The sequence below is a fragment of the Oncorhynchus mykiss genome, chromosome 10 (genome assembly GCF_013265735.2).
Source record: "Oncorhynchus mykiss isolate Arlee chromosome 10, USDA_OmykA_1.1, whole genome shotgun sequence".
Lineage (NCBI taxonomy): Eukaryota > Metazoa > Chordata > Actinopteri > Salmoniformes > Salmonidae > Oncorhynchus > Oncorhynchus mykiss.
The window spans coordinates 83,098,037-83,110,384 of record NC_048574.1 but is presented as its reverse complement, the minus strand read 5'-3'; the positions used below and the strand labels follow the sequence as shown (position 1 = coordinate 83,110,384).

The 12,348-nt window shown below is 45.2% G+C and overlaps 1 protein-coding gene across 1 annotated transcript in view; it reads right to left on the bottom strand.

Annotated features, from left to right (window-relative positions):
- Positions 1-7,689: 7,689 nt before the first annotated feature.
- The window catches only part of LOC118966663 (cGMP-specific 3',5'-cyclic phosphodiesterase-like), an 80,520-nt gene continuing 75,861 nt past the window's right edge, over positions 7,690-12,348 (bottom strand). Inside the window, exons 22-23 of the mRNA XM_036989410.1 lie at positions 11,827-11,910; positions 7,690-7,870 (exon numbers count right to left, since the gene is read on the bottom strand). Coding sequence (XP_036845305.1) covers positions 7,754-7,870; positions 11,827-11,910 — 201 coding nt within the window. The 3' untranslated portion in view covers positions 7,690-7,753. The remainder of the gene's footprint in view (positions 7,871-11,826; positions 11,911-12,348) is intronic.

Sequence of the window (12,348 nt, the reverse complement as noted above, 5' to 3'; positions counted from 1 at the left end):
CTCTACATCTCTCTAGGAGCAGGTAGAAATACAACACCCAGAGCAGTACTCTACATCTCTCTAGGAGCAGGTAGAAATACAACACCCAGAGCAGTACTCTACATCTCTCTAGGAGCAGGTAGAAATACAACACCCAGAGCAGTACTCTACATCTCTCTAGGAGCAGGTAGAAATACAACACCCAGAGCAGTACTCTACATCTCTCTAGGAGCAGGTAGAAATACAACACCCAGAGCAGTACTCTACATCTCTCTAGGAGCAGGTAGAAATACAACACCCAGAGCAGTACTCTACATCTCTCTAGGAGCAGGTAGAAATACAACACCCAGAGCAGTACTCTACATCTCTCTAGGAGCAGGTAGAACTACAACACCCAGAGCAGTACTCTACATCTCTCTAGGAGCAGGTAGAAATACAACACACAGAGCAGTACTCTACATCTCTCTAGGAGCAGGTAGAAATACAACACCCAGAGCAGTACTCTACATCTCTCTAGGAGCAGGTAGAAATACAACACCCAGAGCAGTACTCTACATCTCTCTAGGAGCAGGTAGAAATACAACACCCAGAGCAGTACTCTACATCTCTCTAGGAGCAGGTAGAAATACAACACCCAGAGCAGTACTCTACATCTCTCTAGGAGCAGGTAGAAATACAACACACAGAGCAGTACTCTACATCTCTCTAGGAGCAGGTAGAAATACAACACCCAGAGCAGTACTCTACATCTCTCTAGGAGCAGGTAGAAATACAACACCCAGAGCAGTACTCTACATCTCTCTAGGAGCAGGTAGAAATACAACACCCAGAGCAGTACTCTACATCTCTCTAGGAGCAGGTAGAAATACAACACCCAGAGCAGTACTCTACATCTCTCTAGGAGCAGGTAGAAATACAACACCCAGAGCAGTACTCTACATCTCTCTAGGAGCAGGTAGAAATACAACACCCAGAGCAGTACTCTACATCTCTCTAGGAGCAGGTAGAAATACAACACACAGAGCAGTACTCTACATCTCTCTAGGAGCAGGTAGAAATACAACACCCAGAGCAGTACTCTACATCTCTCTAGGAGCAGGTAGAAATACAACACCCAGAGCGGTACTCTACATCTCTCTAGGAGCAGGTAGAAATACAACACCCAGAGCAGTACTCTACATCTCTCTAGGAGCAGGTAGAAATACAACACCCAGAGCAGTACTCTACATCTCTCTAGGAGCAGGTAGAAATACAACACCCAGAGCAGTACTCTACATCTCTCTAGGAGCAGGTAGAAATACAACACCCAGAGCGGTACTCTACATCTCTCTAGGAGCAGGTAGAAATACAACACCCAGAGCAGTACTCTACATCTCTCTAGGAGCAGGTAGAAATACAACACCCAGAGCAGTACTCTACATCTCTCTAGGAGCAGGTAGAAATACAACACCCAGAGCAGTACTCTACATCTCTCTAGGAGCAGGTAGAAATACAACACCCAGAGCAGTACTCTACATCTCTCTAGGAGCAGGTAGAAATACAACACCCAGAGCAGTACTCTACATCTCTCTAGGAGCAGGTAGAAATACAACACCCAGAGCAGTACTCTACATCTCTCTAGGAGCAGGTAGAACTACAACACCCAGAGCAGTACTCTACATCTCTCTAGGAGCAGGTAGAAATACAACACACAGAGCAGTACTCTACATCTCTCTAGGAGCAGGTAGAAATACAACACCCAGAGCAGTACTCTACATCTCTCTAGGAGCAGGTAGAAATACAACACCCAGAGCAGTACTCTACATCTCTCTAGGAGCAGGTAGAAATACAACACACAGAGCAGTACTCTACATCTCTCTAGGAGCAGGTAGAAATACAACACCCAGAGCAGTACTCTACACCTCTCTAGGAGCAGGTAGAAATACAACACCCAGAGCAGTACTCTACATCTCTCTAGGAGCAGGTAGAAATACAACACCCAGAGCAGTACTCTACATCTCTCTAGGAGCAGGTAGAAATACAACACCCAGAGCAGTACTCTACATCTCTCTAGGAGCAGGTAGAAATACAACACCCAGAGCAGTACTCTACATCTCTCTAGGAGCAGGTAGAAATACAACACACAGAGCAGTACTCTACATCTCTCTAGGAGCAGGTAGAAATACAACACCCAGAGCAGTACTCTACATCTCTCTAGGAGCAGGTAGAAATACAACACCCAGAGCAGTACTCTACATCTCTCTAGGAGCAGGTAGAAATACAACACCCAGAGCAGTACTCTACATCTCTCTAGGAGCAGGTAGAAATACAACACCCAGAGCAGTACTCTACATCTCTCTAGGAGCAGGTAGAAATACAACACCCAGAGCAGTACTCTACATCTCTCTAGGAGCAGGTAGAAATACAACACCCAGAGCAGTACTCTACATCTCTCTAGGAGCAGGTAGAAATACAACACCCAGAGCAGTACTCTACATCTCTCTAGGAGCAGGTAGAACTACAACACCCAGAGCAGTACTCTACATCTCTCTAGGAGCAGGTAGAACTACAACACCCAGAGCAGTACTCTACATCTCTCTAGGAGCAGGTAGAACTACAACACCCAGAGCAGTACTCTACATCTCTCTAGGAGCACGTAGAAATACAACACACAGAGCAGTACTCTACATCTCTCTAGGAGCAGGTAGAAATACAACACCCAGAGCAGTACTCTACATCTCTCTAGGAGCAGGTAGAAATACAACACCCAGAGCAGTACTCTACATCTCTCTAGGAGCAGGTAGAACTACAACACCCAGAGCAGTACTCTACATCTCTCTAGGAGCAGGTAGAAATACAACACCCAGAGCAGTACTCTACATCTCTCTAGGAGCAGGTAGAAATACAACACACAGAGCAGTACTCTACATCTCTCTAGGAGCAGGTAGAAATACAACACACAGAGCAGTACTCTACATCTCTCTAGGAGCAGGTAGAAATACAACACCCAGAGCTGTACTCTACATCTCTCTAGGAGCAGGTAGAAATACAACACACAGAGCAGTACTCTACACCTCTCTAGGAGCAGGTAGAAATACAACACCCAGAGCAGTACTCTACATCTCTCTAGGAGCAGGTAGAAATACAACACCCAGAGCAGTACTCTACATCTCTCTAGGAGCAGGTAGAAATACAACACCCAGAGCAGTACTCTACATCTCTCTAGGAGCAGGTAGAAATACAACACCCAGAGCAGTACTCTACATCTCTCTAGGAGCAGGTAGAAATACAACACCCAGAGCAGTACTCTACATCTCTCTAGGAGCAGGTAGAAATACAACACCCAGAGCAGTACTCTACATCTCTCTAGGAGCAGGTAGAAATACAACACACAGAGCAGTACTCTACATCTCTCTAGGAGCAGGTAGAAATACAACACCCAGAGCAGTACTCTACATCTCTCTAGGAGCAGGTAGAAATACAACACACAGAGCAGTACTCTACATCTCTCTAGGAGCAGGTAGAAATACAACACCCAGAGCAGTACTCTACATCTCTCTAGGAGCAGGTAGAACTACAACACACAGAGCAGTACTCTACATCTCTCTAGGAGCAGGTAGAAATACAACACACAGAGCAGTACTCTACATCTCTCTAGGAGCAGGTAGAAATACAACACCCAGAGCAGTACTCTACATCTCTCTAGGAGCAGGTAGAAATACAACACACTACCTCCTGTAGGTTTTAAATCCAACCCTGATCCTGGAGAGAAACCCTCCTGTAGGTTTTAACTCCAACCCTGTTCCTGCAGAGATACCCTCCTGTAGGTTTTAAATCCAACCCTGATCCTGGAGAGAAACCCTCCTGTAGGTTTTAACTCCAACCCTGTTCCTGCAGAGATACCCTCCTGTAGGTTTTAACTCCAACCCTGTTCCTGCAGAGATACCCTCCTGTAGGTTTTAACTCCAATCCTGTTCCTGCAGAGATACCCTCCTGTAGGTTTTAACTCCAATCCTGTTCCTGCAGAGATACCCTCCTGTAGGTTTTAACTCCAACCCTGTTCCTGCAGAGATACCCTCCTGTAGGTTTTAACTCCAACCCTGTTCCTGCAGAGATACCCTCCTGTAGGTTTTAACTCCAACCCTGTTCCTGCAGAGATACCCTCCTGTAGGTTTTAACTCCAACCCTGTTCCTGCAGAGATACCCTCCTGTAGGTTTTAAATCCTACCCTGATCCTGTAGAGAAACCCTCCTGTAGGTTTTAACTCCAACCCTGTTCCTGCAGAGATACCCTCCTGTAGGTTTTAAATCCAACCCTGATCCTGGAGAGAAACCCTCCTGTAGGTTTTAACTCCAACCCTGTTCCTGCAGAGATACCCTCCTGTAGGTTTTAAATCCAACCCTGATCCTGGAGAGAAACCCTCCTGTAGGTTTTAACTCCAATTCTGTTCCTGGAGATTTTCTGGAACAGGGTTGGAGTTTTTTTTTTAAATGACAGAAGGGCATCTCTCCAGAAATAGGGTGTGGCGTATCTCTGGTGTAGAGTATCTCTGGTGTAGAGTATCTTTGGTGTGGCGTATTTCTGGTGTAGAGTATCTCTAGTGTAGAGTATCTCTGGTGTGGCGTATCTCTGGTGTAGAGTATCTCTGGTGTGGCGTATTTCTGGTGTAGAGTATCTCCAGTGTAGAGTATCTCCAGTGTAGAGTATCTCTGTTGTATATCTGGTGTAGAATATCTCCGGTGTAGATTATCTCTGGTGTAGAGTATCTCCAGTAGATACTGTATTGTCCAATCTGTAATATATTACAGTATACTGTATTGTCCAATCTGTATTATATTATACTGTATTGTCCAATCTGTATTATATTATACTGTATTGTCCAATCTGTATTATATTAATACATTGTGAATATAGATATTATATTACATTATACTGTATTGTCCAATCTGTATTATGTTATACTGTATTGTCCAATCTGTATTATATTATACTGTATTGTCCAATCTGTATTATGTTATACTGTATTGTCCAATCTGTATTATATTATACTGTATTGTCCAATCTGTATTATGTTATACTGTATTGTCCAATCTGTATTATATTATACTGTATTGTCCAATCTGTATTATGTTATACTGTATTGTCCAATCTGTAATATATTACAGTATACTGTATTGTCCAATCTGTATTATATTATACTGTATTGTCCAATCTGTATTATGTTATACTGTATTGTCCAATCTGTAATATATTACAGTATACTGTATTGTCCAATCTGTATTATGTTATACTGTATTGTCCAATCTGTATTATATTATATTGTATTGTCCAATCTGTATTATATTATACTGTATTGTCCAATCTGTATTATATTATATTGTATTGTCCAATCTGTATTATATTATATTGTATTGTCCAATCTGTATTATATTATACTGTATTGTCCAATCTGTATTATATTATACTGTATTGTCCAATCTGTATTATATTATACTGTATTGTCCAATCTGTATTATATTATACTGTATTGTCCAATCTGTATTATATTATACTGTATTGTCCAATCTGTATTATGTTATACTGTATTGTCCAATCTGTATTATATTATACTGTATTGTCCAATCTGTATTATATTATATTGTATTGTCCAATCTGTATTATATTATACTGTATTGTCCAATCTGTATTATATTAATACATTGTGAATATAGATATTATATGAATTGTGGATGTGTATGAATATATATCCACGGAGTCCCAAACAGCACCGTTTGGGAAGCAGTCCATATTGTCCTATAAAGTCTTAGAATGACCGTATCCTCTGTTGTCTAGAGGTGAAGGTCTCTCTACCTACATTCGTCTTCTTGCTTTGACCAACACCTGATTCTAGAGCTGTAGGTCTCTCTACCTACATTCGTCTTCTTGCTTTGACCAACACCTGATTCTAGAGCTGTAGGTCTCTCTACCTACATTCGTCTTCTTGCTTTGACCAACACCTGATTCTAGAGCTGTAGGTCTCTCTACATACATTCATCTTCTTGCTTTGACCAACACCTGATCCTGGAGCTGTAGGTCTCTCTTCCTACATTCGTCTTCTTGCTTTGACCAACACCTGATCCTGGAGCTGTAGGTCTCTCTTCCTACATTCGTCTTCTTGCTTTGACCAACACCTGATCCTGGAGCTGTAGGTCTCTCTTCCTACATTAGTTTTCTTGCTTTGACCAACACCTGTTCCAGGTTAAACCAGGTATAGTGGAGAGTGACAGAGTTCCAGGTATAGTAGAGAGTGACAGAGTTCCAGGTTAAACCAGGTATAGTAGAGAGTGACAGAGTTCCAGGTTAAACCAGGTATAGTGGAGAGTGACAGAGTTCCAGGTTAAACCAGGTATAGTGGAGAGGGACAGAGTTCCAGGTTAAACCAGATATAGTAGAGAGTGACAGAGTTCCAGGTTAAACCAGGTATAGTAGAGAGTTCTAGGGTAAACCAGGTATAGTGGAGAGTTCCAGGTTAAACCAGGTATAGTGGAGAGTGACAGAGTTCCAGGGTAAACCAGGTATAGTGGAGAGTGACAGAGTTCCAGGGTAAACCAGGTATAGTAGAGAGTCACAGAGTTCCAGGTTAAACCAGGTATAGTTGAGAGTTCCAGGTTAAACCAGGTATAGTAGAGAGTGACAGAGTTCCAGGTTAAACCAGGTATAGTTGAGAGTTCCAGGTTAAACCAGGTATAGTAGAGAGTGACAGAGTTCCAGGTTAAACCAGGTATAGTGGAGAGTTCCAGGTTAAACCAGGTATAGTAGAGAATGACAGAGTTCCAGGTATAGTAGAGAGTGACAGAGTTCCAGGGTAAACCAGGTATAGTAGAGAGTGACAGAGTTCCAGGTTAAACCAGGTATAGTTGAGAGTTCCAGGTTAAACCAGGTATAGTAGAGAGTGACAGAGTTCCAGGTTAAACCAGGTATAGTTGAGAGTTCCAGGTTAAACCAGGTATAGTTGAGAGTTCCAGGTTAAACCAGGTATAGTAGAGAGTGACAGAGTTCCAGGTATAGTAGAGAGTGACAGAGTTCCAGGTATAGTAGAGAGTGACAGAGTTCCAGGTTAAACCAGGTATAGTAGAGAGTGACAGAGTTCCAGGTTAAACCAGGTATAGTAGAGAGTTCCAGGGTAAACCAGGTATAGTGGAGAGTTCCAGGTTAAACCAGGTATAGTTGAGAGTTCCAGGTTAAACCAGGTATAGTAGAGAGGGACAGAGTTCCAGGGTAAACCAGGTATAGTGGAGAGTTCCAGGTTAAACCAGGTATAGTTTTATCACATACAGTATAGGATGGTTGTGTGTTGCTGTTGAGGGAGGGTCTACCCAGATGATAACCAGTGATATTGCTGTTGGGGGAGGGTCTACCCAGACGATAACCAGTGATGTTGCTGTTGGGGGAGGGTCTACCCGGTGTTGCTGTTGGGGGAGGGTCTACCTAGATGATAACCAGTAATGTTGCTGTTGGGGGAGGGTCTACCCGGTGTTGCTGTTGGGGGAGGGTCTACCCAGACGATAACCAGTGATGTTGCTGTTGGGGGAGGGTCTACCCAGACGATAACCAGTGATGTTGCTGTTGGGGGAGGGTCTACCCAGACGATAACCAGTGATGTTGCTGTTGGGGGAGGGTCTACCCAGACGATAACCAGTGATGTTGCTATTGGGGGAGGGTCTACCCAGACGATAACCAGTGATACTCCAGTCTTGATTCTCACACAAACAACGAAGTCATTATACAGTTCTCTCTGTTCCTCTCTTTCATCTCTCTATTCCTCCTCTCCTCCTCCTTCCTCCCCCGTCTCGGCCAGCAGCATCCAATTCTCTCTGTTCCTCATGAGGCCGTCCAACAGTGGAGAACAGGAGTCAAACATCCCAGAAAGAGTCTGAGAAAAGAGGGGGAGAAAGGGAGGGAAGAGGGGGTGGAGAGGGAGAGGGAGAGAAAGAGAGAGAGAGAGACAGAGAGAGAGAGAGAGAGAGAGACAGAGAGAGAGAGAGAAACAGAAGGAGAGAGAGAGAGAGAGAGAGAGATAAACAGAAGGAGAAAGAGAGAGAAACAGAAGGAGAAAGAGAGAGAGAGAGAAACAGAAGGAGAAAGAGAGAGAGAGAGAAACAGAAGGAGAGAGAGAGAGAGAGAAACAGAAGGAGAAAGAGAGAGAGAGAGAGAGAGAGAGAGAGAGAGAGAGAGAAACAGAAGGAGAAAGAGAGAGAGAGAGAAACAGAAGGAGAAAGAGAGAGAGAGAGAAACAGAAGGAGAAAGAGAGAGAAAGAGAGAGACAGAAGGAGAAAGAGAGACAGAAGGAGAAAAAGAGAGAGAGAGAGAGAGAGAGAGAGAAAAAGAGAGAGAAAAAGAGAGAGAAAAAGAGAGAGAAAAAGAGAGAGAGAAAAAGAGAGAGAGAAAAAGAGAGAAAGAGAAAGAGCGAGAGAGCGAGAGAGAGCGAGAGAGAGACAGAGAGAGAGAGAGAGAGAGAGAGAGAGAGAGAGAGAGAGAGAGAGAGAGAGACAGAGAGAGAGAGGACAGTGAAGGGTATGGAGGGAAAGAGTGAGAGGGGGAGGTGGGGGGGTTGGGGGGAAAAGTGGGGGAGGGGGGGAGAGAGTGAGAAAGCAATGAATACAAATTCATACATTTCTGATCTCCTACAAAGGTATAACCCACCCAGGTTGTATAGACTGGTACCCACCCAGGTTGTATAGAGGGTGAATGGACTGGGACCCACCCAGGTTGTATAGACTAGAACCCACCCAGGTTGTATAGACTAGCACCCACCCAGGTTGTATAGACTGGTACCCACCCAGGTTGTATAGACTACTACCCACCCAGGTTGTATAGACTGGTACCCACCCAGGTTGTATAGACTAGTGCCCACCCAGGTTGTATAGACTAGTACCCACCCAGGTTGTATAGACTGGTACCCACCCAGGTTGTATAGACTGGTACCCACCCAGGTTGTATAGACTAGTGCCCACCCAGGTTGTATAGACTAGTACCCACCCAGGTTGTATAGACTAGCACCCACCCAGGTTGTATAGACTAGTACCCACCCAGGTTGTATAGACTGGTACCCACCCAGGTTGTATAGACTGGAACCCAACCAGGTTGTATAGACTGGTACCCACCCAGGTTGTATAGACTAGCACCCACCCAGGTTGTATAGACTAGTACCCACCCAGGTTGTATAGACTGGTACCCACCCAGGTTGTATAGACTGGAACCCACCCAGGTTGTATAGACTAGTACCCACCCAGGTTGTATAGACTAGAACCCACCCAGGTTGTATAGACTAGTACCCACCCAGGTTGTATAGACTGGTACCCACCCAGGTTGTATAGACTGGTACCCACCCAGGTTGTATAGACTAGGACCCACCCAGGTTGTATAGACTAGTACCCACCCAGGTTGTATAGACTGGTACCCACCCAGGTTGTATAGACTGGAACCCACCCAGGTTGTATAGACTAGAACCCACCCAGGTTGTATAGACTGGTACCCACCCAGGTTGTATAGACTAGAACCCACCCAGGTTGTATAGAGGGTGAATGGACTAGTACCCACCCAGGTTGTATAGAGGGTGAATGGACTAGTACCTACCCAGGTTGTATAGACTAGTACCCACCCAGGTTGTATAGACTGGTACCCACCCAGGTTGTATAGACTAGAACCCACCCAGGTTGTATAGACTAGAACCCACCCAGGTTGTATAGACTGGTACCCACCCAGGTTGTATAGACTGGAACCCACCCAGGTTGTATAGACTAGAACCCACCCAGGTTGTATAGACTGGTACCCACCCAGGTTGTATAGACTAGAACCCACCCAGGTTGTATAGACTAGTACCCACCCAGGTTGTATAGACTAGTACCCACCCAGGTTGTATAGACTAGTACCCACCCAGGTTGTATAGACTGGTACCCACCCAGGTTGTATAGACTACAACCCACCCAGGTTGTATAGACTAGTACCCACCCAGGTTGTATAGACTAGAACCCACCCAGGTTGTATAGACTAGAACCCACCCAGGTTGTATAGACTAGTACCCACCCAGGTTGTATAGACTAGTACCCACCCAGGTTGTATAGACTAGTACCCACCCAGGTTGTATAGACTAGTACCCACCCAGGTTGTATAGACTAGTACCCACCCAGGTTGTATAGACTAGTACCCACCCAGGTTGTATAGACTGGTACCCACCCAGGTTGTATAGACTGGTACCCACCCAGGTTGTATAGACTAGACCCACCCAGGTTGAATAGACTAGGACCCACCCAGGTTGTATGGACTAGTACCCACCCAGGTTGTATAGACTAGTACCCACCCAGGTTGTATAGAGGGTGAATGGACTACTATCTACCCAGGTTGCATAGAGGGTGAATGGACTACTATCTACCCAGGTTGCATAGAGGGTGAATGGACTAGTACCCACCCAGGTTGTATAGACTGGTACCCACCCAGGTTGTATAGACTAGTACCCACCCAGGTTGTATAGACTGGTACCCACCCAGGTTGTATAGACTAGGACCCACCCAGGTTGTATAGACTAGAACCCACCCAGGTTGTATAGACTAGACCCACCTAGGTTGTATAGACTAGTACCCACCCAGGTTGTATAGACTGGTACCCACCCAGGTTGTATAGACTAGTACCCACCCAGGTTGTATAGACAAGGACCCACCCAGGTTGTATAGACTAGAACCCACCCAGGTTGTATAGACTAGACCCACCCAGGTTGTATAGACTAGTACCCACCCAGGTTGTATAGACTGGTACCCACCCAGGTTGTATAGACTGGTACCCACCCAGGTTGTATAGACTAGTACCCACCCAGGTTGTATAGACTAGCACCCACCCAGGTTGTATAGACTAGCACCCACCCAGGTTGTATAGAGGGTGAATGGACTGGGACCCACCCAGGTTGTATAGACTAGTACCCACCCAGGTTGTATAGATTGGTACCCACCCAGGTTGTATAGACTGGTACCCACCCAGGTTGTATAGACTAGTACCCACCCAGGTTGTATAGAGGGTGAATGGACTGGGACCCACCCAGGTTGTATAGACTAGAACCCACCCAGGTTGTATAGACTAGTACCCACCCAGGTTGTATAGACTAGTACCCACCCAGGTTGTATAGACTAGAACCCACCCAGGTTGAATAGACTAGTACCCACCCAGGTTGAATAGACTACTACCCACCCAGGTTGTATAGACTAGTACCCACCCAGGTTGTATAGACTAGAACCCACCCAGGTTGTATAGACTAGTACCCACCCAGGTTGTATAGACTAGTACCCACCCAGGTTGTATAGACTAGAACCCACCCAGGTTGTATAGACTAGCACCCAACCAGGTTGTATAGACTAGAACCCACCCAGGTTGTATAGACTAGTACCCACCCAGGTTGTATAGACTAGTACCCACCCAGGTTGTATAGAGGGTGAATGGACTAGTACCTACCCAGGTGTATAGACTGGTACCCACCCAGGTTGTATAGACTAGTACCCACCCAGGTTGTGTAGACTAGGACCCACCCAGGTTGTGTAGAGGGTGAATGGTCTACTATCTACCCAGGTTGTATAGAGGGTGAATGGACTAGCACCTACCCTGGTTGTATAGAGGGTGAATGGACTAGCACCTACCCAGGTTGTATAGACTAGGACCCACCCAGGTTGTATAGACTAGGACCCACCCAGGTTGTGTAGACTAGGACCCACCCAGGTTGTGTAGAGGGTGAATGGTCTACTATCTACCCAGGTTATATAGAGGGTGAATGGAATAGTACCTACCCAGGTTGTATAGACTAGTACCCACCCAAGTTGTATAGAGGGTGAATGGACTAGTACCCACCTGGTATAAGGGATGGCACATCCCATCGATGTAGTTGACCTGCATGTGAGGAAGACGAGTGCTGTTGTCTCTGTTCATCATGTCCTGGGGACAAACAGATGGAATTTATTGTCACGCCTGAGTTAAACATGTTGTCCTGCAGGTCAGAGGTCAACTGAGTTAACATGTTGTCCTGCAGGTCAGAGGTCAACTGAGTTAACAATAATATGAGTTAACATGTTGTCCTGCAGGTCAGAGGTCAACTGAGTTAACAATAATATGAGTTAACATGTTGTCTTGCAGGTCAGAGGTCAACTGAGTTAACATTAATATGAGTTAACATGTTGTCCTGCAGGTCAGAGGTCCACTGAGTTAAACATGTTGTCCTGCAAGTCAGAGGTCAACTGAGTTAACATGTTGTCCTGCAGGTCAGAGGTCAACTGAGTTAAACATGTTGTCCTGCAGGTCAGAGGTCAACTGAGTTAACAATAATATGAGTTAACATGTTGTCCTGCAGGTCAGAGGTCCACTGAGTTAAACATG